General features: G+C 41.4%; 1 protein-coding gene across 2 annotated transcripts in view; it reads left to right on the forward strand.

Moving 5' to 3' along the window:
* The window catches only part of nectin3a (nectin cell adhesion molecule 3a), a 36,091-nt gene extending 23,847 nt beyond the window's left edge, over positions 1-12,244 (forward strand). For both annotated transcript variants that reach the window (XM_085430515.1, XM_085430517.1), the window contains exons 3-6: positions 2,232-2,531; positions 4,484-4,601; positions 5,842-5,993; positions 8,294-12,244. In XM_085430515.1, coding sequence (XP_085286641.1) covers positions 2,232-2,531; positions 4,484-4,601; positions 5,842-5,993; positions 8,294-8,949 — 1,226 coding nt within the window. In that variant the 3' untranslated portion in view covers positions 8,950-12,244. The remainder of the gene's footprint in view (positions 1-2,231; positions 2,532-4,483; positions 4,602-5,841; positions 5,994-8,293) is intronic.
* The last annotated feature ends 11,587 nt before the right edge of the window (positions 12,245-23,831 follow it).

The following is a 23,831-nucleotide window of genomic DNA, read 5'->3' on the forward strand; positions in this document are numbered from 1 at the left end:
TCATCTCTGCTTTGTTTAGAGGTGACTTTTACAGTTTCCTCCGCCACTCTTTTGATCATGCAGCCCCACTGTCACAAGTCCAATGTGAACAACAACCACAGCAAACAAGAATTTCTGAATAAAACAAAGGTTTCTGGAGAAAACGTCATGGTTAATCCAGCATACGATTGTGTACATAATATTGGTTTTCCAGTGTAAATCAAAGTTGTTTTAGTTTCAGCTTCAGTTTGTAAGTTAACTTAAGATTCCCAGTTTTGATTCCTGTTTATACTCTGAGGTTTATGCGAAGACAGATGACTGCGTTTTCGTTCCTTTCAAGTGGACTAAAGTAAATCAATGATACTTTCAAGCCCATGAATAATGCACCAAAGTCACGACAAACTTCATAATGATCAACAGGTGCAAGAGACGTCAGGTTAATTTCAAACCTCACACAATCGTGATGCAAAACTTGCTATGAATAGTATCAGTACTGTGAGGCACAATCTCAATAATTGTATTAGCTTTCTCACGTTCTTTCATTTTATCTTTGTGTCAACAGCAACTCATAAAAAGGGCCAAAGCTTTTAAGGAACAGTTCAACAGGAAATGTTCTTTGCTATGTGAGCCAAAAGTCCTCGACATTAAACAATCGGAAAGAACCAAAGGAGGAAATTTTGACACATGACCCATTGTTTTCAGATACTTGCAGGGCAAAAGGAAAACTACTGAAAAAATAATTGGCTGTCTTTTAAACAAAACACACTAAATTACTGGCAAGATGTAAGTGTGTACTAATAAATGGTCCTGCTGATAACTCTTTAGAGGTTTAAGCTCCTCTGACTGTTCATATGGCCCAAATTGCAACTCTGTTCTTGAGAAAAGAGCCCAGCAAAGAGATGGCTTTTTCCAGTCTGTTGCCATACCCGAACTACTGCTTCAAACAGTTAATATTTCTAATTATTATTTTTTTATGCTAGATTTTACCGTAAAAATGTTCCAGTGTTTAAGTGCATGGCCATTGACCATGCTTTTAAACCTTTTCTTTATAGAGCTTTCCACTCAGCGTTTAGTCTGCATTTGTGGACAGGAAAGGGCCAGAGCAGCCAGATTGCTGAAGGGAAATCGTTACCCTTTCCCCCAACAGATTTCAACTCATCCAAAGCGTCCCCCTCCCTTTTTGACAGCAACTTCAAATTAACACCCCTGACTGATTTAGGTATTCTGATGCTTCAGCCAGCTCGCGTCCGAACACAGAGCTGCTACTGTTTATAGTCAGAGGCCTGCAAGGAGGGGCAGGGAGGAGGGAGTGAATAATGTGAGGTAGAGGACTAAGAGCAGCGTCCCCACCCCGGGACAGGAGACGCCAGGTTATTTTTGGAAAAAGGCGGTGCCGGTAGTTATTTGAATTTGTTGTTGGAACTCCTGCCTGTCTGAGGTGTCTTAAAGATGATGGTCTCGCCTTGCAGCGCTTGCCCCCGTGCACCACCTTTAAAACTGTCACCACTGTAGTAAGTGGAACAGCTGTTAGTCTTCATTTAAAAGAGGCAGCTAGGGGGGAGACGGTTCAGATTGTGCACTGCGGGACAAAGAATAAGGCAATGGTTTGTGATATGTTTATTTTGTGATAGATTAGAATAAGACAAACAGTTTTTACTGCTTTACACAACAGGTAGAGAGTTGAATTCTAGTCATGTCCCCTTCACATGGATCTGTTTTGTTTCTCTGTTGAGAAAATCCTTGTTGCGTTTAAACATTGAGTCGTTCTCAGGAAGCTGGTGTATCATTACTTCACCTCTAAAGTGCTGAGAAGAGTACGGTAACTCAGCTCCTCGTCTTCCAGTACAACAAAGTCAAATATAAACACAGCACAGTGTTGGCTGCACAGTGTTTTTCTTCAAAGTCCCATGCCTGCTTCAGGTATTGATGCACTTTTCACAGAACAGGACTAATGGAGGTTACTGCTTTGTATTACCTTCACTCAGACATACTTTATTTTTGACACACAGCAATAAAGAAGTCTCCACAGAAATGTGTACATATAATTGAATGGCGTGGTTCATTAATTTTTAAAGCATATAGGTGAAATGGAAGAAGTCAATCTGTGCTCTTTTGGCAGTTAAGTACACTGAAGCCTCCGGGCATTATTTATTCATATTCGTTCACAACGGGATCGATATTCATTTTGTAATCTTTCCCCCGTTCTGTCATTTCTTCCCCCTCCTCCTTCTCTTCACTCTCCCTTTACACAGTGGAGCCAAAAGTGTACGTGTCCGCAGGCCCCACAGCTCTGCTGGACGGTGGCAATGAGTCACTGGTGGCCACCTGCATTGCAGAGCGTGGTCTTCCTGAAGCCGAGGTTTTCTGGGAGACGGAGCTGTACGGGCGATCTGAGAAGCAGAGTCAGAATGAGGCAAACGGCATCACCACCGTACATGTGCGCTACATGTGGCAGCCACGGAGCTCCGCCCAGGGGAAGACACTCACCTGTGTGGTGAGACACCCAGCCCTGCAGACAGAGTTTCGTATACCCTACATGCTAAATGTCCAGTGTAAGTAATGAAACATAAGACCTTCCAATATAGATACCTTAGTTTTGGCTAACTGCAGATACACAGTGTGGCTGTAATACCAGTGTTGAATTAATTGGCTGTATTCCTGCTGAGGAAGAGCCAAGGAATCATCCTTGCAGGCTTAAATTAACATTGGTTTTCTAACTTTGTTTAAATAAAATGTAGCAGTTAATAAAATGTACTGATTCTGTATTAATTAGTAAAATAAAAGATAAAAACAGGCTCAAGGTAAATTTAAAGCACATTATCATAGTCTTGTCTTAGCTCTGAGAGAATGTTTAGGCTGCTGTCATTTACAGCCACAAAACCATACACATGTCATGAGCTTCCAAGAGTCAGCTGAAGTGAAATAATATTAGTAAAGTTGTGTACAACACATTATGTTACCATAAAAGCGATAAAATCTACTGAACAAGCATTACACTCAGTCAATGTCCTCCTTGTGTAATTTCTCTATCACTCAACATAATACGTTTAAAGGAAGAGGAAGAGGCGCTAAAACACTGTTGTGTCAACTCACATGACCATAGATTTCAGTTAAGTAAAAAAAAATTCTCCCAACACATAAAGAAAAGCTGCTGGTATAGCTGTGTGAAATCCCTCCAAAGTGCTGATAGCTTCCTTCGTGCTATGTTATCTCTCACACTAGTTGCTGATACTGAGATACATCTACCACTTTGATCTGGCATGCACATATCAAATCTTTGCATCCTTGTTTTTAATGTCAACACTGAGGCTGCTAATACAGATAAATAAAATTATTAATCATCACTTTAAAAAATCAGCTGTCTTTAAAACAAAACAAAAGTCTCAAACACAGCTGAAAATGTATGTAGAGGTAAAAGTGTCAAATATAATCCTGCAGCCACTGCACTGAAATGCTTTTACAATATAGAACAAAATAATCATCATTATTATAACACTATATTTTTAGCCCTAAAACAACCAGTGTATTTTATCAATATTAACCCGTGCTGCTGCCTTGATTTGCAATGAGCATGCTCAGTAAATGTTTCTTCCTCGCCTATAAAAGAGCAATTTAGGAGTCGTCTTAATGTTCTAATCATTGATGCATACTTCCTTGGCGAGCAGTAACGTTACTCTGTGTTTGGACTGTGTGAGTGCAGGCTAATGAAGGTGTTTTATGAAATATTGATCAGACCTCAGCAGGAATTCAAGTAGCAGACTCGGGCTGCTGGGGGCAGCGGATGGAGACGCAGAAAAATCAAGGTTAATATGGGAAGAAAGGAGCTTCCCAGCTCAATAAATCACACCAAGTGCAGAGGCAAGGGATTCTAAGTGCAAAAGAAGCACAATTTCAACGTTGAACCGTGTGAAAAGGGTCAGCGGACATTGTGGGCCAAGACATCTTCTTGTGCGAAATAATGAGTTCCTCATTTATCCTCCAGAGAAATCAAAATGAAAAATTGGATATCTAAGACAGTGTTTGCCATGTTTTATTACAGTGGCATGTGCTGGGCTTCATTTAGGCATCCTCCCGTCTTTCTTGATTTTTTTTTTTTTCCCCTTTGTCGTGGCGACGCAGTAGAGTGTATTATTAGCTGCAGTTCATCTGCTGTCTGAGTCTGTCATTTTCGAACTTTCCACCAACCCAGGATCATTTGTTTGTTCGCTTGGCTCGCTTTCACCAACAGATCCTGTGCCCTGTTACAGTCCTGCAAAGCCTTTTCTTTGTCGTCATGTGCTGCTGTGCTTTATAATACGTGCTTTGTTTCCTCCGGAAAAGCTCATTTGTCATCAAGCTGCAGGGATCACAATGACTGATTGTGAAGTCCAAGTCTTTTAACTTGAAAAAGAAAAAAAGAGAATAAATGATGGTCAGTGTGACCAACCCGACTGCAGGAGGAGGTTAAAAAAAGTACAGTAAAATTGTGATTTTTAAAGATTTTTTATTGTATTTTGTTTTACAGTTGCACCAGCGGTATCCATCATGGGAATTAGCAAAAATTGGTACGCTGGCCAAGCAAATGTGAAATTAAACTGTGAAGCCAAGGCCAACCCAGCTGCGCGTCAGTTCACATGGACCAGGTCAGTATGCCTCAACAGTCTCTGATATGTGAAATACAAAAAATGCATTATATCTCTCACACACATTATTATACTGGTCAGTCAAATAGCTCAATAATTAACACAGTTACTTGCAAACTGTGAAAAGCTTACAAGTTCTTTCAGTTGTAATTCAAATGGATAAACTGACTAAATGTGGAATAAACTAAATCTGCAGTACCCAGGCAGGGGATTAATTTGGAAAGGAAAGTGCTGAAGGCAATCCAAGAGCATTATTGCAAAACAGAATGCATTAATCATTTCATCTGAGTTATCTTGTTTGCACAGCACCACCAGCTATAGATCTAAATTTGGACTTAAGGAATTCAAGGCCAGGTACTGCTTAGACTCAGCTGTTGTAACCTTTGCAGCGCTGAGTAGAGTTTGAGTGCTGTAAAAGCGACGCACTTGTCAACTCATAAACCCGAGAAAAATCTTTTGTTGTCTTAAAGCAGTCGGGAGTTTATATTCATGATCTGCACTACTGAAGAATGTAAATAATAGAAGCCAGGGGTAAATACTCTCTATGGGTCATCAAGTAAAATCTCACTCACACGGAAGTACCCTGAAACTTGTGTGTTAGCTTAGTTGATCAGTAGCTCGTCCAATAATTACGACGGGACTGATCAGCTGTTGTTTGGTTCATTTGCATATATCTAAGATGGGTTTAAACAAACCTCAGTGAAGCAATGAAGTGAAGAAGCCTCAGTCTATAAATTACCTCCAGCATAACTTTCGGGCCTGGACACTGGAGCTGTCGAATGCACTGCTGCGCCCATCGGGAAGACTCCCTGCTATAAATAAAAAGATTCCAAACAGTTCATGCATCAGAGCAGCGCTGGCCTATTGGCATCTCTTTGTCATCATCTTGCTTTGAAAACAAGGACTATGCTCTCATTTGGGCTGACAGCCTCAGTAAAGTCTAGACAGCCAACCTCTTTTGGGCCAGACCTTGTGTTCATGCAGAAAGCTTTTTCCTCTCAACTGATGGCAGAGCAGGCAGCTCAGATTATCATGTGATCTTATAATAGTTGCACCAGGAAAACTGGACCAACATCGCAGTGATGTCATCGCAAGTCTTGAATAGCCTTTTTCAGTTGTACATCGAAAATGATTTATCTTAAATATGAAGTAGTGATGTTTTTTTTCCAGTCCTGCAGGCTTTTTTCTCTGTTGTACAGCACGCTGAAATGTCTGTCTGTCATGTTTAATTTGTGTACAGGTTGGATGGCTTGATGCCTGAGGGTGTTGAGATCTCAAACAATAGCCTTGCTTTCACTCGGCCATTGGAGCGCAATGATTCTGGAGTCTATCACTGCGAAGTGACGAATGACATCGGTACCAGCAGTCAGGTTGTGAACATTTGGGTACAAGGTATTTTTTCTCCCTTTTCTCTCTCTCTAGCTATTTAACAGCTCTCTTGTTGTTGTTGTTTTTTTTTTCTTTTTTTGGTTTTGTTGTTTAACCATCTCCAGGGTTTTCACAAGAAAAGTTGTTTGACTAATTTAGACAACTAGTAAATTAGTTGCCAGGAAGGTCCCTAAAAATAAATCAAAACAGCCATTGTATTAAAACCAAGAGGGGTCAGCTTAGCCCCTGCAATCAGATTAGAGTGAAAATCCTGATGTCATCTCAGGAAATCTTGAGAGCTTACTCACTCTGAAACTAAAATGAATAACTGCCTTTTTGCATTTTTCATGCTTTTCTCATGTAGGATTAAATTCTTTTTTAAATCAGGGCCCATATCAACACTTTTAGCAGAGCTAGGTCTTTATATACGTATAAATGCCCCTGCCCTGATCCGCTTCCACACATTCCTGGCAACAGAGGAGCACGGGGTGCAGATAGAGTATCAGTACCAAACGTTTCCAGTGTTGTGGCTTTGGCAACATTAGATGTTTCAGATAAGGAAGCGGGTGTTTACCCCTGCTTGCTCAGCAGAGTACGCACTCATGTAGCCTTTCTCTGTGTTTTGTTTGAGGTCAAGTTTCACAGCAGGACCTGGTGAATTGTGCTTGCAGATTTGCAGTACACACAAGTTTGTTTTTGTACACCATGAAATATGTTATTGAGGAGTTGTTGTTTTTTTTACAGCTGCAGTTGCACAAATTATGATCGAATTAGTTTAATTGAGCACTTCAGAAATGAGACTATCAAGTAGAGAAAACCTCTTAATTGTATACTGGGGTTTCCCTGCAGTTGGATTTGTTGAATGTTGTAGATCCATTGATACAATTCTTGTCATAAAACATGCAGCTCACTGAACTGCCCCCGTCTGCCATCAGGGTGCGGATCCTGAGAACTCTACATCATTTTATTTTCATTTCTCCTCTCCTTCTTTTAATCCTATTCCAAACAAAGCTACTGCTGCTTTTGGCCACGTATTCCTCTAACACACGCAGTCTTTTTGGTTTCCCATTGTCGAAAGGAGTGAGCTGGAGATGTCCCAAAAAAGTCTGTCAAGCTCCATCTGCGTACAGTCCTGGTTTGGAGTCCCGCTCCAAACAAAAGCACAGCTGACATCCTGTCCGAGATGGACTTGCGCTGAGCAATTATCTTGCTTCTCTTGTCAGATATTACAACTTGGACATGCGGCCCCTTGCCTCTCTGTCCTGTAGAGATAGTTGGGTTGAGCTCAGTGATATTTCCTCCCCACACCCTCACCCTCCCCGGAGCTGTTTGGTGTAGCTGTTTCACATTCCCAGTTGCGTACGCAGCCTTGTGGTTTTTGGCCGCTCGTCTCTCAAATGATCAGCTACATAGTTGCAGACGCTTGTAATCTGCGTGGGGTTAAAATGTGCCGCTGCAGGGTGGGATTGATGGTGACTGATGAAGGAAGTGATTGCCAGTATATCGGTTCTCCAACCTTGATCTGTCTTCCTTTTCCTCTCTCCTGCTTTTGCTTTACTCCTGATCCTTCAGGCTCACACACTGTGTGTAATTGTAGGTAATTAGATTCTTACTCAGTTACCAAATCATGGAAATCATTATAGCTCTATGGGGATTCAGATTTTGATAACTAGTACTTAAGAACCTCCTGGTGATGCAGACCTTTTATTAGTGCGAGTCATATTGCTTTGTAGTCGGGCCTTTGATCTGCCTGCGCACTGATCGACAAGGAGTGTCAGACTGCTCTTCGTTTCAGAAGCTGGAGGTCATCATGGAAGCACTTATCCTGACCTTGAGCTCCAGGCAGCCCTTTCCTCTGCAGCTGTAGCAGAGAGCAAATCAGATGCAGGAACCGCACATCGATCAGTGTTTCAGCTTCTCACATGACTTCCCCACAGCAGAGTTTAGAGGGGAAAAAAGAGGGGAGAGCTAATCACACTTTCTCTGATGCGTAGGAGTGCACGTGCTCCGATCCCTCTCCGTCTCACTGTCATGTTCACGCACACATTGACATTTAACACTTAACCTCTTTCTGCCCTGCTTATTTCCCCCCGTTTTGCTCTACAGCACAGCTTTCAGCAGGCTCTCTCTCTCTCTCTCTCTCTCTCTCTCAAGAGAGGCATGTGTCTGTGCAGTGTTGGTATAAATTGATCTAAAAACCATTCGCACTTGCTTTGTTACAGAACATAAAGTGTAGTCTTTCTTCCTTTCAGTTTTATGATTTGTCTCTCCATCTGCTGTCTTTCCTCTCTGGTTTAAATCATTTCATCACATTTGCTCTGCAGATCCTCCCCCCACCACCGCAGCCGCCAGCACCACTGCCTCTGTCCTCCACGACACCCCTGGAACCGGCACTGCTGTGGACCGGCGGAGATCCCCGTTCACCTCCCCCACCTTGGCGTCCTTACACGACAGCAGCCTGGGTACTATAGTTGGTGGGGCAGTGGGAGGAGTTCTCTTCCTGATCCTCTTGCTGATCCTTGGCGGGGCTTGCTATATGCACCAACGTCGAACCTTCAGAGGGGACTACTACACCAAACAGTATTTGGGACCCTCCGACATGCAGAAGGAATCTCAGCTGGACGTGCTGCAGCCGCACGAGCTGCAAGAGGTCTACGGGGACAAAACGAGCAAAGGTAGCCAGGATCTGAAACCCAAATTGGGTGGGGATATCATTTACCCCGACTACACACCTGAGCGCAAAGACAGGGACGACTGGGTCGACAGGGGAGATGCCAACAGGGGTTTCAAGGAGGGAAACTACTACCCAGATCACTACAACAGCCAAAACATGCACCCCTGCGGGCCTCCTGTGCACAGCCCCATAGTCAACAACGGCTCCCCCTATCTCCCGGAGGACTGCTATGACAATGGTACAGACAGCGACTACGTGTCCCACATGGACGGATCTGTGATTTCACGCAGGGAGTGGTATGTTTGAAGAAACAAGCAAATGGAGGGGGAGAAATGGACAGCTGACTGAGAATAATTTGACAAATGACAGATTTAAATATCATTAAAAGCTGTGTCATTTCAGTTAAAGGATAAAAGAACATTTCTCAGCTCAGTCTCACAATGAGCTCTTTGAACAATACTGCTCTGCCTTGATTTTAACCACTTAAACCTTAAGGACATGGACATGGATTGCGTTTCACTTTTGTGGCATTTCAAGGAGCTGCAAATATGCTGGAGTGCCTCGGTGATATTATCTGTGTAGGTTTAAGAGGCTTCAGCGTACAGTGACGTTTCATCTGATGTGAATGAGGTTTTTCGTTCTCGTGTTTGCTACCTGTCTTTGTCGCAGGTCACATGTCAGGTGTTCAAAGCCTTGTCAGTGAAGTATTTATTGCCCTGACTGACTGAGCTCTGCTCCCATTAAATTCTGTGGCATTAAAAAAAATGATCTCATGATTGCTTACAGCCTTTTCGTACAGGCGAGCTGTTTATCATGACCGCGATCAGTATTTCTAGCAAATTATATTGCATGGTTTTGTTTTGGGTTTTTTGTTTTCCAAAGTATGTTTGTAAGTGAAAGGGAAAGTCGTGTTTAAAAGGGAGAATTACACAGGCATTGTACCAAAGGAAAGAAAGCTGACTTTACATAGACGCTGCCCCCGTGCACAGCTCTTCTGTGGCTTTTGTCATTTCACAGCATCTCCTGGAACTTTGTTATACTATGGAAAACCTGAGCGCAGTCACACTTTGTGGATATAGTTTTACTTTCACCTCCAATTATTTTATTTTGTTATATAGTTGTTGTTTGTAAAATGCCAGGCCTGGTTGATTTGAAAACACCCATGGATTTGAAGTCACAGCAGCTATGTACAAAGCAAAAGGGGCTAGTAAACCGCTCAACTCAACACCTGATCTGATAAAACTGCGAATGAAAAAAAAAAATCAGTCATTGCTATCTGCCATGGTTTTTTGGAAGACGATTTCTTTAAATGTGAGACAGCAGAAAATGTTTGACACTTTAGGTTAGCAGCACAGTAATAGCAGACTAATTAAAAACTATAATCAGTGAATGTAGCTACTTCGAATGGCTAATCCAGAAAAAGCGCAGACCCTAAGTAGAATTAAAACATTTGCTTTGATATTAACTTACTCATTTTACTCAGTGGAGAAATGTGTTAATTCAGTCACATTCATGCAGTGAAAAGCACAACTCTGTTATTACAGTTGTGAGCAAACATCAAAAGAAGCCACCCGGGCCTTGGCCTTCCCCACTTAGCCATGATAACAGGCTGTGATGCTGTCTTTTCCATTTTCCCTCCTCACTATCCTCGGATTTCTGTCGGTAAGACCAACACCAATAGGGTTTTTTTTTTAAACTTCACTTCAAAGTAATGTGTTATAAATACCAGATGTGACTGTAACGGCTGTCATCATCTAACATTACGCGGCTCCATAAACCACCAACAGTTTCACTGCTCCCGCTCGACACTCTAGTGTCGTGATTCATTATTGTAAATAAGCAACAAATGGAGAAGGAGTACTAATAAACTGATCCTTCAGTTTCAGATTGGATGTGTTTGTTTAAAGTGTGATTGTTTGAGTAGCTTGGAAACGTCGCGAGCAGTTGACGTCACTACTGTACAGGCCCTAATGCTGGGGTTTGGCTCCTCCGAGGATACGCAGCAATCATGGAAACGGGAAACTTAATCCATGAATGAAAAAATCAGAACCATGTAGGTTAAAGCTGTCTCTGCAATGGCTCCCCAAGGGAAATATATATATTTTCTTCTTTTTTCCTACAAACAACAAAAAACTTGGAACAAACCCCAGGAATATTAAGTTAAAGCTAAAAAGTCGACATCATCAGTGATCTCATCTGTTCCTGCTTGATTTGACCTCAGCCATTTGTTTCCTCAGGAATGATACATGAATCAAAGTGACCTATGCTAAGTCTCGCATGAATGGGAAAACGTACCCTTTTGGAAACGCACCACTTTAGTCAGCTTGTGTTACAGCTAGAGAAAAGTCTATGAATATGTATTAAAGTCAGATCAGGACAGGAGGTCAGGTGTATTTATTATTATGAGGTTTAATAGATTTTGGACGCACTTAAAAAAACCAAAAATATTTCTCCGCCCTTGATTTCTCATGCCAGAGCTTTGGTTGAAGGTTTAGAAGCTGAGAATAAACTACTTTAATCTCTTCAGCTCGCTCTCACTCTCATCGCCAAAACACACACACCCGCCCGCCACACATCTGCCACTGCAGCCCACATTCAAGGAGCAGTCCTTGCCTCAAACTTCAGGCTTTTTAATTAACTTTTATTTTTTTCCCCCCGTCATCACACTCGGCGACAGAAGTGCCCGGGCTCTCTGATATATAGCACGTCCATGTCTGCATGTGCGTTTTGTTTCTTTTTTTTTTTCCTATGGCCGATGATTCATAGCTGTCTGCTTCAGTTTCTTATTCAGTCTCAGCTACATCTCAGAAAGACAAAAATGAGCTGGAGTGATGAATGTTTTTTTTGTTTGTTTTTGTAGTTGTTTGCATGTAAATGAAACTATTTGCTTTTTATTTCTCATCACAAATGTTTCTATACGTGTACATATTGGGATTAGGTTTCGTTTAGGATTAGCTGTTCTCTCGGTTCGGTTTAAATGTTGGTGTACAGTTTGTTCTGGATTCCCCTACTGAATAGTTGGTGCCTTAAATGGGCTGAGCAATGCACAAGCTTAGGAACTTAAAACTATTAATATCATTAAAGAGGAGGACCGACTGGTTCTTTAATATGTATTTCATCTCCATATTTAAGATTTGCTGTTATCAAAGCATTAGAGTTGACAAAAGGTTGATTGTCATGCCTTATACGTTTTAAAAGAAGGACACATGTAACAAGTTGGTTACTGAGAGAATTGCAATAAGCAAAGTTTCACTGGGAATTTAGTCAAGCCAGATTCATAGAAAATATTATTGTCCTGTAAATATGCTGGCTTTTTTTTTATCATTATTATTATTATTATTGAAGAATCTTATTTTTTGTATGAGGTCTGTAATTTTCTGAGTATTAGTTTATCTTTCGAGCATTGAGGAGCTTGTCTCATGATAACATAGGCGGCGATCCTGTTTTCACTGCATTTTGTATTTGTTCTTGAGAGTTTGTGACCAATTATTTTGTACATTGTCATTTGAATGATTGATGTCTCACATGAATCGGAGATGGAAGTTTGATAGATTGTATTATGTTCCTTTGTTTGCAATAAAAACCACCATTATTGCACTCAGTTGTGTCCTGGGATTCTGTTTTTGCAAAGGATTTTAAATTCTTTTACTTTAATTATCTTGCATAGAGGTTTCCCTTATCAAATTAAAGCCTGTCAGTAAGACACAAGACTAGTACAATAGCCTTGCAAACCTTACAGTTAAGTCCGATTGAGATGTGATGGGCATGCAGACTTTCAGCTTTAATTCAGTAGTTTCACAAAAATGTTGCAGTATGTTGGCTACACCAAAAGTTTAAAGGTTTCTTTAGCATTTTTTTAGTCTAATTATGGCTTATTTCACTTGCATCAAGTTTGGAGCTCATATTGAAAATTCTTGTTAAAAGATAACAAATGCAAGTTCAACAGTTCTTAATGTCTTGATGCATGCTCAATCATCCAGGTACGTAAATCCCAAAAGGTTGATTCTGTCCATCTGGACGTAGTGTTCTCAGTGGGAGAAACGCTTCGTCACTCATCCAAGTGACTTCTTCAGTCTCAGCTAACTGCAGGTTTCCCCAACAAGAAGGCCCTGAGTAAATGTGGTTGTCCCAGCTGGACATTGTCAAAGCTGGGAAGGCACCTAAAGAAACCTCCAGCCGATCCAGGAGAGAAGAACAACTGCTGCCTAAGCAAAAATCCATAGTGATCACCTATGTGTCAGGAATATCGGAACAGCTGAGACGCATTTTTTCTAAACACAGTCTCTGTGGCTTTTAAACCCCAAAACAGGCTGGGCCCAAAAAGTCGTCCACCCCAAGGATCGGGTCCCCAGACACAATCAGAGTAACATAGTGTACGCCGTTAAGTGCCAGGAGGATTGCCAGGATTTATACATCAGGGAAACCAAACAATCTCTCGTGAAGCGGATGGCACAACACAGAAGAGCTACCTCATCAGACCAGGACTCTGCAGTCTATTTACACCTACAGGCCAGTGGACCCTCTTTCAATGATGAGGATGTACACAGAGGACAGAGAGGATCGCTAGTTTGAGCGCGGAGTTAAGGAGGCCATTTACGTGAAAAGGGAAAGACCATCTCTGAAAAGCATAGTAATGATCAAGGAACTGACCTCACAGGCCATTGCTCATTCAGTGGGCTGGTTTCAATTATTGTGCAAATGTACTGTTTACAAGGTTGGGGAAACCTGCAGTCAGCTGAGACTGAAGAAGTCACTTGGATGAGTGACGAAACGTTTCTCCCATTGAAAACGCTACGTCCAGATGAACAGAATCAACCTTTTCGTTCTTCTTAATCTGTCATAAAATAAAGTGCTAACAGTGTTCACCTGATTATGTAACTACATGTCAATAAACTGTCCAATTAATTCTGATCTGAAAGTACGGGTCCAGTGAGCTTGTGATCTCATTCATTGCCTTTGAAATAGCTCCTTTAAGAATAGGGACGAGGTCTGCGACCACTTGCAGTCAGTTGAGGTTAAGCGGTCAATTGCATGCAATCTGTTTGCAATGAATCAGAAATTTGTAAATCCACTGCTGGCTACAGACACAGAATTCACACTCACTTCTTCGATTCGGACTGACTGATTGATTGAAATATGCCTGTGCTTATAAATTAAACAGCAACCTTTGCAATCGGTCTGTCTGTGTGATTGCAGTCAGTGTGAGTCAGACTGGAGCTGTTTGGAAACAGGTCCTAACAGACAACCGGCGCAACTGCCTTGCAATTGCAAGTGGTTGCTGAGAGACTGAGGCTGTTGGATGTTGATTGCCGCAACTACTTACATTCTGTTGCTGACAGCAAAAATACTACATGCAATTATCAGGCAACCAGCAGTTTATTTCTAGTACCAAGGACATTGCTGTCCTCCTATAGTGTAAGTTGTAATACAATGTGATTGTTCGTTATTATTATTATTTGATTTAAAATCCATCGTGGTGGTGTACAGAGGCAAAATTGCAAAAACATTTATTGTCATTCATCTCCACACACACTTGTTAAATGTAAAGTCAGGGGTCAGTTTTGGTGAAGAAAGTGTTTCAGTCAGTGTTGACAAGTCTTCATGTTTCTTTGTGTAATGTTTCACTTGTGGTGGAAAGTTAATTCTTAATCTTGGAAACAAGATTTGACAAACAATAGTTGTGTTCAGGTTTAAAGGTCCACCATCCTAACACTAGCCCCAAAGAACAGCTAGTTTCATTTTCAGCTTCGCTCTATTAGAGAGAGAATATTTTTTTGTATGTGATTGAACTTGTTTAATTCTCTAGTCCCAGTGCAGATATGATTTTAAATATAGCCAAATTGTGGCGGTGAATGTCATTGATTCCAGTCAGATTAGGATCAATGGGGGTTAGTCAATTTCCATCTTGGGGTCTTTGTGGTTTTCCTTGAGCCCATTACTAACCACATGTGCAGTGCGGTGCAGCACATTGTCCTGCTGGGGAAAACCATTGGCATTGGGGACCTTTGTTAGGTGTGTGTGCTTGTCTTCAGCAATGTTTAGGTATGTGGTACATGCCAAAGTTTAATCTGAAGGGGTTGCCAAGACCCAAAATTTTCTGGTCAGTGTTATGCAGATCATCTGTCAGCGGATATTGCTGATTGGGGGACATTACAGACTTGTGTCCATTGGATGTCTGATCATGGATGGATGGATGGATGGAATTCTTCCACACATGAAGTGAAGAGGTCATTGAAGCCAGAAACCATTAATCTCTGTCACCTTCCTCCTCTTCCACTATCCACACCTGTGTAGTTACTAACTGACCCATCTCACAAGGCTCTCCATCCTGTCCAACTCACCACCCTCTTCATCACTGGTTCACAGAGAGAAGAGAGCGATGCCGCTGCGTTTTTGTCACACCCGCACCAAATTCAGGGCTACTGACCACCCACAACTCCCCCCGTCACCCATCAGTCCTCAAAGAATAAGTTGTTTCTCTTTAAATACTGTGAACTTCTCACACTGAAATTATGCCCTGAAAACATTTACAAAGGAATTTACAATGGCATCCCTAATCCAGGCCCTCCTACTCTAAGTGCCTGCGTTTAATCCCCAGTGTTAACCTGGCTTTGGGAGTGCCGCTCACTATCAATATGTGTTGTTTAGCAAAGTGACAATCGCTCCCTCTGGTCCAGATTAAGCGGAGAAGGAGAAACCAGATACTTAATCCTTTGTGGCATGGAAAGAAAACTCCCTTCTTGGACTTCACTTTCATCACCTCAGGGTCCACGTCTGCCAGAACCAAAAGCACTCACTCTATTATCACAGTGTTGCCTGACTGGGATAACCCCAGCCTAATCCATCACTGCTACCATCTGCATGTTTGTGCAGGCAGGGTGGGTAAATAACGCCGTGTTGGTGGGCTTGGGTTACTTCTTGTTTTTCCTTTCTTAAGTTTTTGGCAGATGGCTGCAAGGGGCATTTTTTCACACATAATGAATCAGTCAGCAAATGTGTTTAGTTTTGTTACCTCGTAAACCACAGCGGGTTCCTTCAGCATTCCTTACAGACCCCACCCAAAGAAGTTCACACCAAAATGGGGATTCTCCATCAGACTTCAACAAGTCAAGTTTTCAAGTTTTCTCCCTCCTTGTTAGTATCAGCATTAACTTTATGTTGTACATTTCGTTGAAGTGAGAGGTAGCCACGTGTATTTAGTTCTGTGACCCTATTCTTCTTCTTCGAAAACAGAGGTTTTAGCTAATGAACACGACCGCAGCCCCGGGGAGCTCACATCAAAGGCCACAGCTGACTGAGCTGAACAGACAAATTGTTTGAACGCATGGATTTGGAAATAATGAACTACTGCAGAGGGTGGGAGAGTGTGGAGCAGTTACAACAAAAATGTTGTCACATGGCCCGCGGTCTCACCGGCCTTGTCTCGGTGTGAAGCGTGTGAGGCTTCGGGGCAGGGGCCAACTGTAACGGCAAATACTGGGAACAGAAAAAAAAAACGTGTTTGACATAAACAGCTACACTTGTTTTTCTTTAGAGTGTTCACATTTTACTTAATGTTTTGATATTGAACCTTGATTTCGCTGTAGTTGTTTCCCAGTACATAAGATGACATGGAAATGCAGATGTTCAGATTTCAACAGTGGATCATTGGCAGCTTGTGTGTAAAAGGTGTCGCATGCAGCAATGAATCCGCCTCCGCAGCCCCTCTCAGGTTTATTGACCTTAACACTGTGGTTCAGCTCTTTGTTTTGGTTTTCCACCAAAAATCTTTACTGTTTTGGCTCATTTTAAAGCTCTCATAGGATTGTTTGTGCCTGCTCTGTTGGCTGGCAATTTTTTCTCTCCATGTCTAGTCATGGTTCAGTAGTGACCGAACCAATGTTTGTTCTTCAGTGTCCTTCTTACACTTCCTAGCAAGAGAAAGTTTGTGTTAAATGATTGTTTTCAGCTATTTCTTAATCAGCTATGATAAAATAAAATAAATTACATGTGCTCAAATGTCAGGGATGTGAAGAGAAAAAAGGCTCACCCGGTTCTTTTCCTGGTGATGTTGACACTGGGGACAGAGAGGCGATGTTGGTGACTGTGCTTCAGTGGGAAATCTAGACCATACCTCTGTGGTAACTCCATCCTATCAGAAACCCTATGATGTCACATACGCCATCTTACTTGGACCTCCCCAGAAAGGCAAGGAGAGCCTTTAGAAAAGTCCCAGCATTTTATTTGTTTCCATCTGCTGGCTTTGCAAATAGAACATAGGACATAACCATAAGGTAATTAGCAGACAATGCACAATAAATGTCAGCAGTGATATTATGCAGGTTACATTGCTGGTTCTACAAAGATTCACAGCAGAAGTCTAAAGCAGTGAAGTGTTACAGATTAAGTTCATAATGCAAACAAATGAGAGAGAAGTCTAGAGGTGCATAAATGTAAACGGTTTCAAAGTGTTGGCTCAAGTAATCAAAGTCTGTTTACGTGGCGAAGACACTGAGGCCGTCTGTTTGCAACCATGTGCTAACCATATTAACTGTTTAAACAAAAACAAACACAGACGCGTTTTTGGTTTTTTTTTATTCATTTCAGTAATTTGATTAGAGCAATACTTCTCACTTTGTAAGAGACTAGACCTTTGTTCTGCATGGAAACAACATCAACATCTGTCTGTTTGTAGTTGAGTTTTGACCAGGAACATGATGCCAGGCATTGCTGAGATGAAACATATGGTATCTCAAGGCAAGCATCCATCCACTGGTCATTTAGAGGGTGCAGTTAAATATTTGACTCATAGGCGTCACCCATTGGTTTTGGTCATTGCAATCTTGTTTTTTCAGGCTAGACAGCTGAACTGAGCTATGACCACCTAGAACTAGTGTTAACCAGCTAGCTCCGGTAGCAAACCGCAAAATTCATTGTGATTCAGGTTTAAAAAATGAAACACAGAAACCAAAACAACAATCCTTTCAGCAACTTTTAGTGTAAACAGATGCTGTAAAGTTGGGCATTTTAACACAGCATGGGTGATTTTGGAGTCAAACTCAAGTAGCCGTTTATGGAAGGGCAGCTTTAAACAGGATTCACTCTTGAGCCAAAAAACATTTTGACTCTCAAAGTGACAACAAATGTGAATCCAAATGAGTCATTTTGATTTACATAAGCTGAATGTGTAAATGTAAAACGTGACAATCTATTTTCTGCTGTCCCAAAATGCTCAAAAGTTATCAACTTTGGTCCTTAAAGACCTCAGAAAACATTTAAAGTTCACCTGGGGAAATACAACTACTGAAAGGACCCTGCCCAGAGATTTTGTTTTTGTTTCGATTATGACACAAATTTCAGGCCACATTTTGTTTTTTTATTCTTGCTATTTATTTTTAAAGGATCCCACAACAAATTAAGGAGTAAGGAAGTTAGTGAAGTAACTCTTTACACAACTAGTCGTTAACTTGAGAAAGTCTATTGTCCATAAACAAATGACAAAAAACTCCATTCTGTCCTTAAGTTTTCCTTCACCCTATGGATGGAAAAGTGGTGCTGTCTGCTAAGAGGGCTGCTGTTCCACTCTGCCTTTTGGTGATTTACATGCCATAAGTGTAGGTTTTCATTGTTACAATGGAGAATTTAAATGATGCCGTATATCACCGACATGACTGCCGCAATGGAAACCGTCTTCATTATCCACTTTCTACTGCAGTGTAGAAAGAAAAGAGCATACAAATTTTGCCTATACAAAAGCTTCCAGGAGACAAGGGGTTCTTATCTGAAGCAGGGCATGTTTAGAAACCCTGCTGCATCACCTTTAAGCAGTAGATTTGACTTGTTTGCTGTACTTCCGACAAAGGAGAGAGGCTGGGCACTGTGACAAAACCCCCTTTGTGCAGTGAGTCCTCAGAGACTGAGAGCAAAGACAATGAAGGTTTTCATCGATGAGCCGCATTGTTACTCTGGATTGCACTGAGGGCCATTCACAGATCAGATCCCGTGTGCGGTTCCCAGCCCGCTCTGCTGCCATGGAAAAGCTTGCTGCTGTGAGGCTGCGTTTCTCTCTGCTGACTCAGAAAGTTTTCCAGAGACACTTTAAGGAAAAGTACTTGGAGCAGCATATCGTGTTGTACAATATAAAGTTAAATGGGGAAGACAGAGTGGTTTTCTCAGGAGTCCATTAAATATAGTATAAACATGCAGGTTGGGGGAGTGTAGCAGTGAGAAAATATCCATCAGATCATTTGTCGAGGAGAACAGCTATCACTGCAGCCACCTTTAAAGACAAAAAAGCACTCATGTCAGGGTGAAAGGAGCAGACAGTTAACTGTGTGGTTTTTATATAAACCAGCTTCTAATTGGGCTCCGGGCATGCTACAACCTCTGATCAGAATGGGTGGGCAGCCATGTTACTGGGCGGCGACAGAAAGACCCCCATATCCCCCTCCATTGTTCTGCAGTGCTGAAGCAGATATAATCTTCAGTGAATTTTAATCCCTCCAAAACAATGCAGTGGTCCCTGGGAAGTCACCGTAGGGTATATAAAAGGTAACAACAACACACATTTGGAGCAGACTGAAATGCCGTTAGGAGTCAGCTGCACCTGCATATTTATTTGTGAAAGATATATGAGGTGCCTGGAGAAACTGCTTGTTTTATCATTTTAGGGCATCTGTCCAGTAACTGTCAGGATAGTTCAATAAAACGCAAAAATGTCAAACTGCTGGTGACGCTGGAGGACAAGTCAGAGGATCCCAAAAGTCATTAGAATACGTCATCCGGGAACTACGAATAGCCATTTTGGAGATGCTAAGATATTTCACCGTGAGAACTTTGAAACTCCAGAGATGGGTCAATTTAAGTACACAGTGATTTGAGCTGCTCTCAGAAAGCTGCACATTCTGATGTGTGCCACCCGGAATATTTTCAAAGCCAAACAAGTCCAAGCTGCAGTTTAAGTAACATGAAACAAAAAAAGGAAGGGTGACCCTCTTAATTCAGATGAGAATTTGCTCTCTTCCTCTGGTCGAACATTGTATTTTCTGCCTTTTTTCTTCAGTACAGTAAGCACACAATCACCCAAGGTCGCTGTGATTGTTAACTAGTGTGGTCATGGAAACACTCTGCATATCTTTAACTAGTCTATATGGCCTCCTCTAAGACTGAGATTGAGGACCTCCAACAGTGCATTTAAAGGGCACGTTTTTGTTTGTTCACTGGGGTTGCATGTTTACACCAGCTGGGCCAGACATTGTCATTTCCATTTGCATATTTGAGTTGAGCATGTTTGAGGCCTTGCTGCTGCTTGGTGAACCACAAGAACTGCGGGCATTTCCAGGATTTTTTAAATGGGGTTGCACAGGAAGCCTAAAAACTGGCCCGTGAGGGTGGGACAGCCCATGGAAAATAACCACATTCTATCAGAAATGAATATAGAACAAAACCACTTTAAAACTGCATGACAGTTCAACCAGATACCATGCACAGACCTCCTTCCTCCATATACATGTATTAGGAGAGGTGCCTTCCCTTGGCACTGAGACACAACATTCAACCACAAGATAACGGAGTTAACAAAATGCAGTGTGATTATAACCATTAATCTATTTTATCAAAAAGTAGTAAAAGAACGCTGTCTCACACGTCTTTTGTTTCAGGTTCACCTTTGCAAAGTAGAGAAATTAGGGAATTGTGGGTAGTAGATTAAACCACTGTGGAGCAGAATACACCATATTTCATCTATGATTATCACAGAAGCTTTAAGTGTATATTATTACATTATTTAACATTGTATAGTTAAAGTGTAAAAAGTATTTGCCGCTTCCCGATTTCTTGTTTTTCAGATCATCAATTAAATTTTAATATTATACAAAACTAAAGTGACCCTGGCAAGCACAAAAAGTGACCTTGTACTTCCCAAGCAGTTGTAACCATTACACTATGGGCCTATGTAGAATTTTTTTTAAACTAAACCTAATAGCTGCTTGTTAGACTTTTGGCAGCAAGAACTATAAAGAAGTGTTTGTGATTATTGTTTGTAAGAATTTTGGTCCACTCATCTTTGCATAATTGTTTTCATTCAGCCACTCTGAAGGATTTTTGACTATGATTAGCCTGTTAAGGTTATACCAAATCATCTCAATTGCATTTAAGTGTGAATTTTAAATAGGCCACTCCAAAACCTTCATTTTGTTTCAGAGGTGGATCCTGCTGCATAGCCAAAGTGTGCTTGAGCAGAATTCATGGTTCCATCAATTGTCCAGGCCCTGAAGTAGCAAAGCAGCCCAAGACCACCACACTAGCACCACAATCTGTGACTGTTGACTATTCTTTTCATGAAATGGAGTGTTACTTTTATGCCAGATGTGATGGGATGCAAACATTCCAAAATCGGAACTTTTGTTCCATCAGTCCACTGAATATTTTCCCAAAAGTTTTGGGGATCATCAAGAAGTTTTGGGGGTTTTTTTTGGCAAATATGAGACAAGCCTTCGTGTTCTTTTGGTCAGAATTGAGTTTCACCTTTGAACTCTTCCAGTCTCTTTCTTATTGTTCAATCCTGAACTCTGACCTTAACTGAGGTAAGTGAGGCCTGCGGCTCTTTAGATGTTGTCCTGGGTTCTTTTGTGACCTCCTGAATGAGCTGTTGATGGGCTCTTGGAGTAATTTTGGTAGGCAAGCCATTCCTGGCAAGAATTGCCACTGTTCTTTCCAGTTATTTTCCATTTCTGGATAATGTGGTTCACTGGAGTTCCAAAGCTGGAACCCTTTGCAGACTGACAGATGTCAATGACTTGTTTCTCAGCTGTTTCTGTAGTTTGTAACATGATATGCTTTTTGACATTTTTACTCTGTTTCACGTCTAAATGGGATAGTGAAACTGAACTCAGCTTTCCAAAAAAATATAGTTAAACATAGTTCATTCATAATTTATTAAATAAAAAATGATCTTGGAGTATTTTTCATTATTGTTAATTAATGAGGGGAAATGGGATATGTGGGGCTTTAACTTCTTTGTCTGAGAACAATTGTGGGAGAGAAATAGTCACAGGATCACTAAAGTCAATGGAATACATCCTCCAGCCACAATGAATATCTGTCCATTGTTTTAGTCTTGACCAAAGATCACCTGATCACCCGATAAACATTGTCATCCTCAGGGCCATGCTGCTGGCCTGCCTAAAAAAAGACCTCTCCACTACCATCGATCATTATCTGTCTGCATTTCCATCTGTCTTTCTGTTGTTCTCTGGATCCTCTGTTGTTATTTTTAGTGTTCAATCTCCTTCACCTGCCTGCGTCTGTCAGTCTGCTACTTCTACAAGGCCCAATAAGCAGTATCTAATGTGACTGAGCGGACACCCACCGCTCCTGCTGCACGCTTCCTGTGAACAGCTGGACCTGCAGTCTGACAGCCGGACCGGCAGTCCACACTCCACTCTGATCCCACCGACTCTGTGCATTTGTGCATGTGACGGCGCTCGTCATGTGACTTCTGCCCGGTTCACTGCTTCGGTGTCAGAGCTTATCAGCCAGCAGACCACCAGCAGAGGCTGTAGATGTTTGTTCCTAGTTCTCAGAGCAGATCAGTGGTCATAAAACTTCACCTCAAAGCCCCTGCCAACTCACCTTATTCTGAATCGGTCTGCTAGTTTGGCTTTTATCTTTTATTATCTGTTTAACTCTGATTTGTGTTGGCCGTCTTCATTTTCCAGCCTTCGCCTTGAGTCTTTTGTCAAGCTGTTTCCCTGTTTCCTGACGTGATTCCTGGCTGGGACAGATGAGCTTGTCACACTCAGCTGTTCCTCTGGATGATGTATCACCAGCACTTGGGATTTAGTGCAGGGTCAGACAGAGCAGTCACAATTCAAAGCAGCCAGCATCATTATAACTTGAGTCATGTTGTCATTTCATGACTCATGTCGTTGTGTCATTTTGGTTTGGATATTTTAACTACATCTGTCGTTGCTGCGTGCTCATATCTATATACAGTTCTCCCATTCTCCGCTTATGTTATTTTAAGCACGTCCATATTTTCCTCTTTTTCTTAAAATTATCATTCAGTTTCACTTTTGTTGAGAGGCTTTGGTAATTTACCGCAGTAATATCATATTTTGAAGCCTATCTCCTTCTTTCATCATTCTTAACTGTGTGAAGCAAAAATAACTGCAATAATAACAAATCTCCACAAATTCCTTTCCACTTGCATATCCTAGGATAGGATAGAGGATAGACTTTAAAGTCCTGATGCTGGTCTATAAAGCTCTGAATGGTTTAGGACCAAAATACATCAGTGACCTCCTGACCCAGTATGAACCTTCCAGGTCCCTCAGGTCATCTGGATCCGGTTTTTTATCAGTTCCCAGAGTCAGAACCAGACACGGAGAAGCTGCATTCAGCTTTTATGCTCTTTATATCTGGAACAAACTCCCAGAAAGCCTCAGATCAGCTGAAACACTCAGTTTATTTAAATCCAGGTTGAAGCCTCACCCATTCTCAGCTGCATTTGAATAAAGCACCAAATCCACACTTTTAAGCTTAAATTTCAAAACTTACATTTAACTACTGATTTTATCTACTGTTCTGATTTTATCTGTTTTGATTTTATATACTGTTTTGTTTGTTTGTTTGTTAATTAGTTAGCTTGTTTTAATCAATTTTAAATCATGCTTTTTATTTGTTTTCAAGGTTCAAGGTTCAAGGTTCTTTATTTGTCACATGCATAGTTATACAAGTATAACACACAGTGAAATGTAGCCTGTAGTTTTTGTTTCTAATGTCTCTGTAAAGCACTTTGAATCACCTTGTTGTTGAATTGTGCTATACAAATAAACTTGCCTTGCCTTGCCTATGGTGAAAAAGAATGCTTTCATTGGACTCTAAATACATTCTTACTGCGTCCCCAAGAATTAAGAGAGTAAATAGCAGTCAGATGCTGCTAATCAAATGCTTGATTAATTAATCATCAGTGAGCGTGACCACATCTATAAGAAAGACTTATGGAACAATGTCCTTTGCACAGATAAGACCAAAGTGAAGATTTTCGGCCAGAATGCACAGAACCAGCACGTCAGCACAAACATCTCAAGCCAGCTGTCAAGCATGGTGGGAGAGGGTTGATGATTTGGCCTTGTTTTGCAACTTCTGTAACAACTGTTTTGGAACTTTGCAGTAATTGAGTTGACCATGAATTCCTCTGTATAACA

This window comes from Copadichromis virginalis, linkage group LG14 (genome assembly GCF_057382275.1).
Source record: "Copadichromis virginalis isolate Kocher_CV1m ecotype Utaka linkage group LG14, C_Virginalis_male_GT1.1, whole genome shotgun sequence".
NCBI lineage: Eukaryota > Metazoa > Chordata > Actinopteri > Cichliformes > Cichlidae > Copadichromis > Copadichromis virginalis.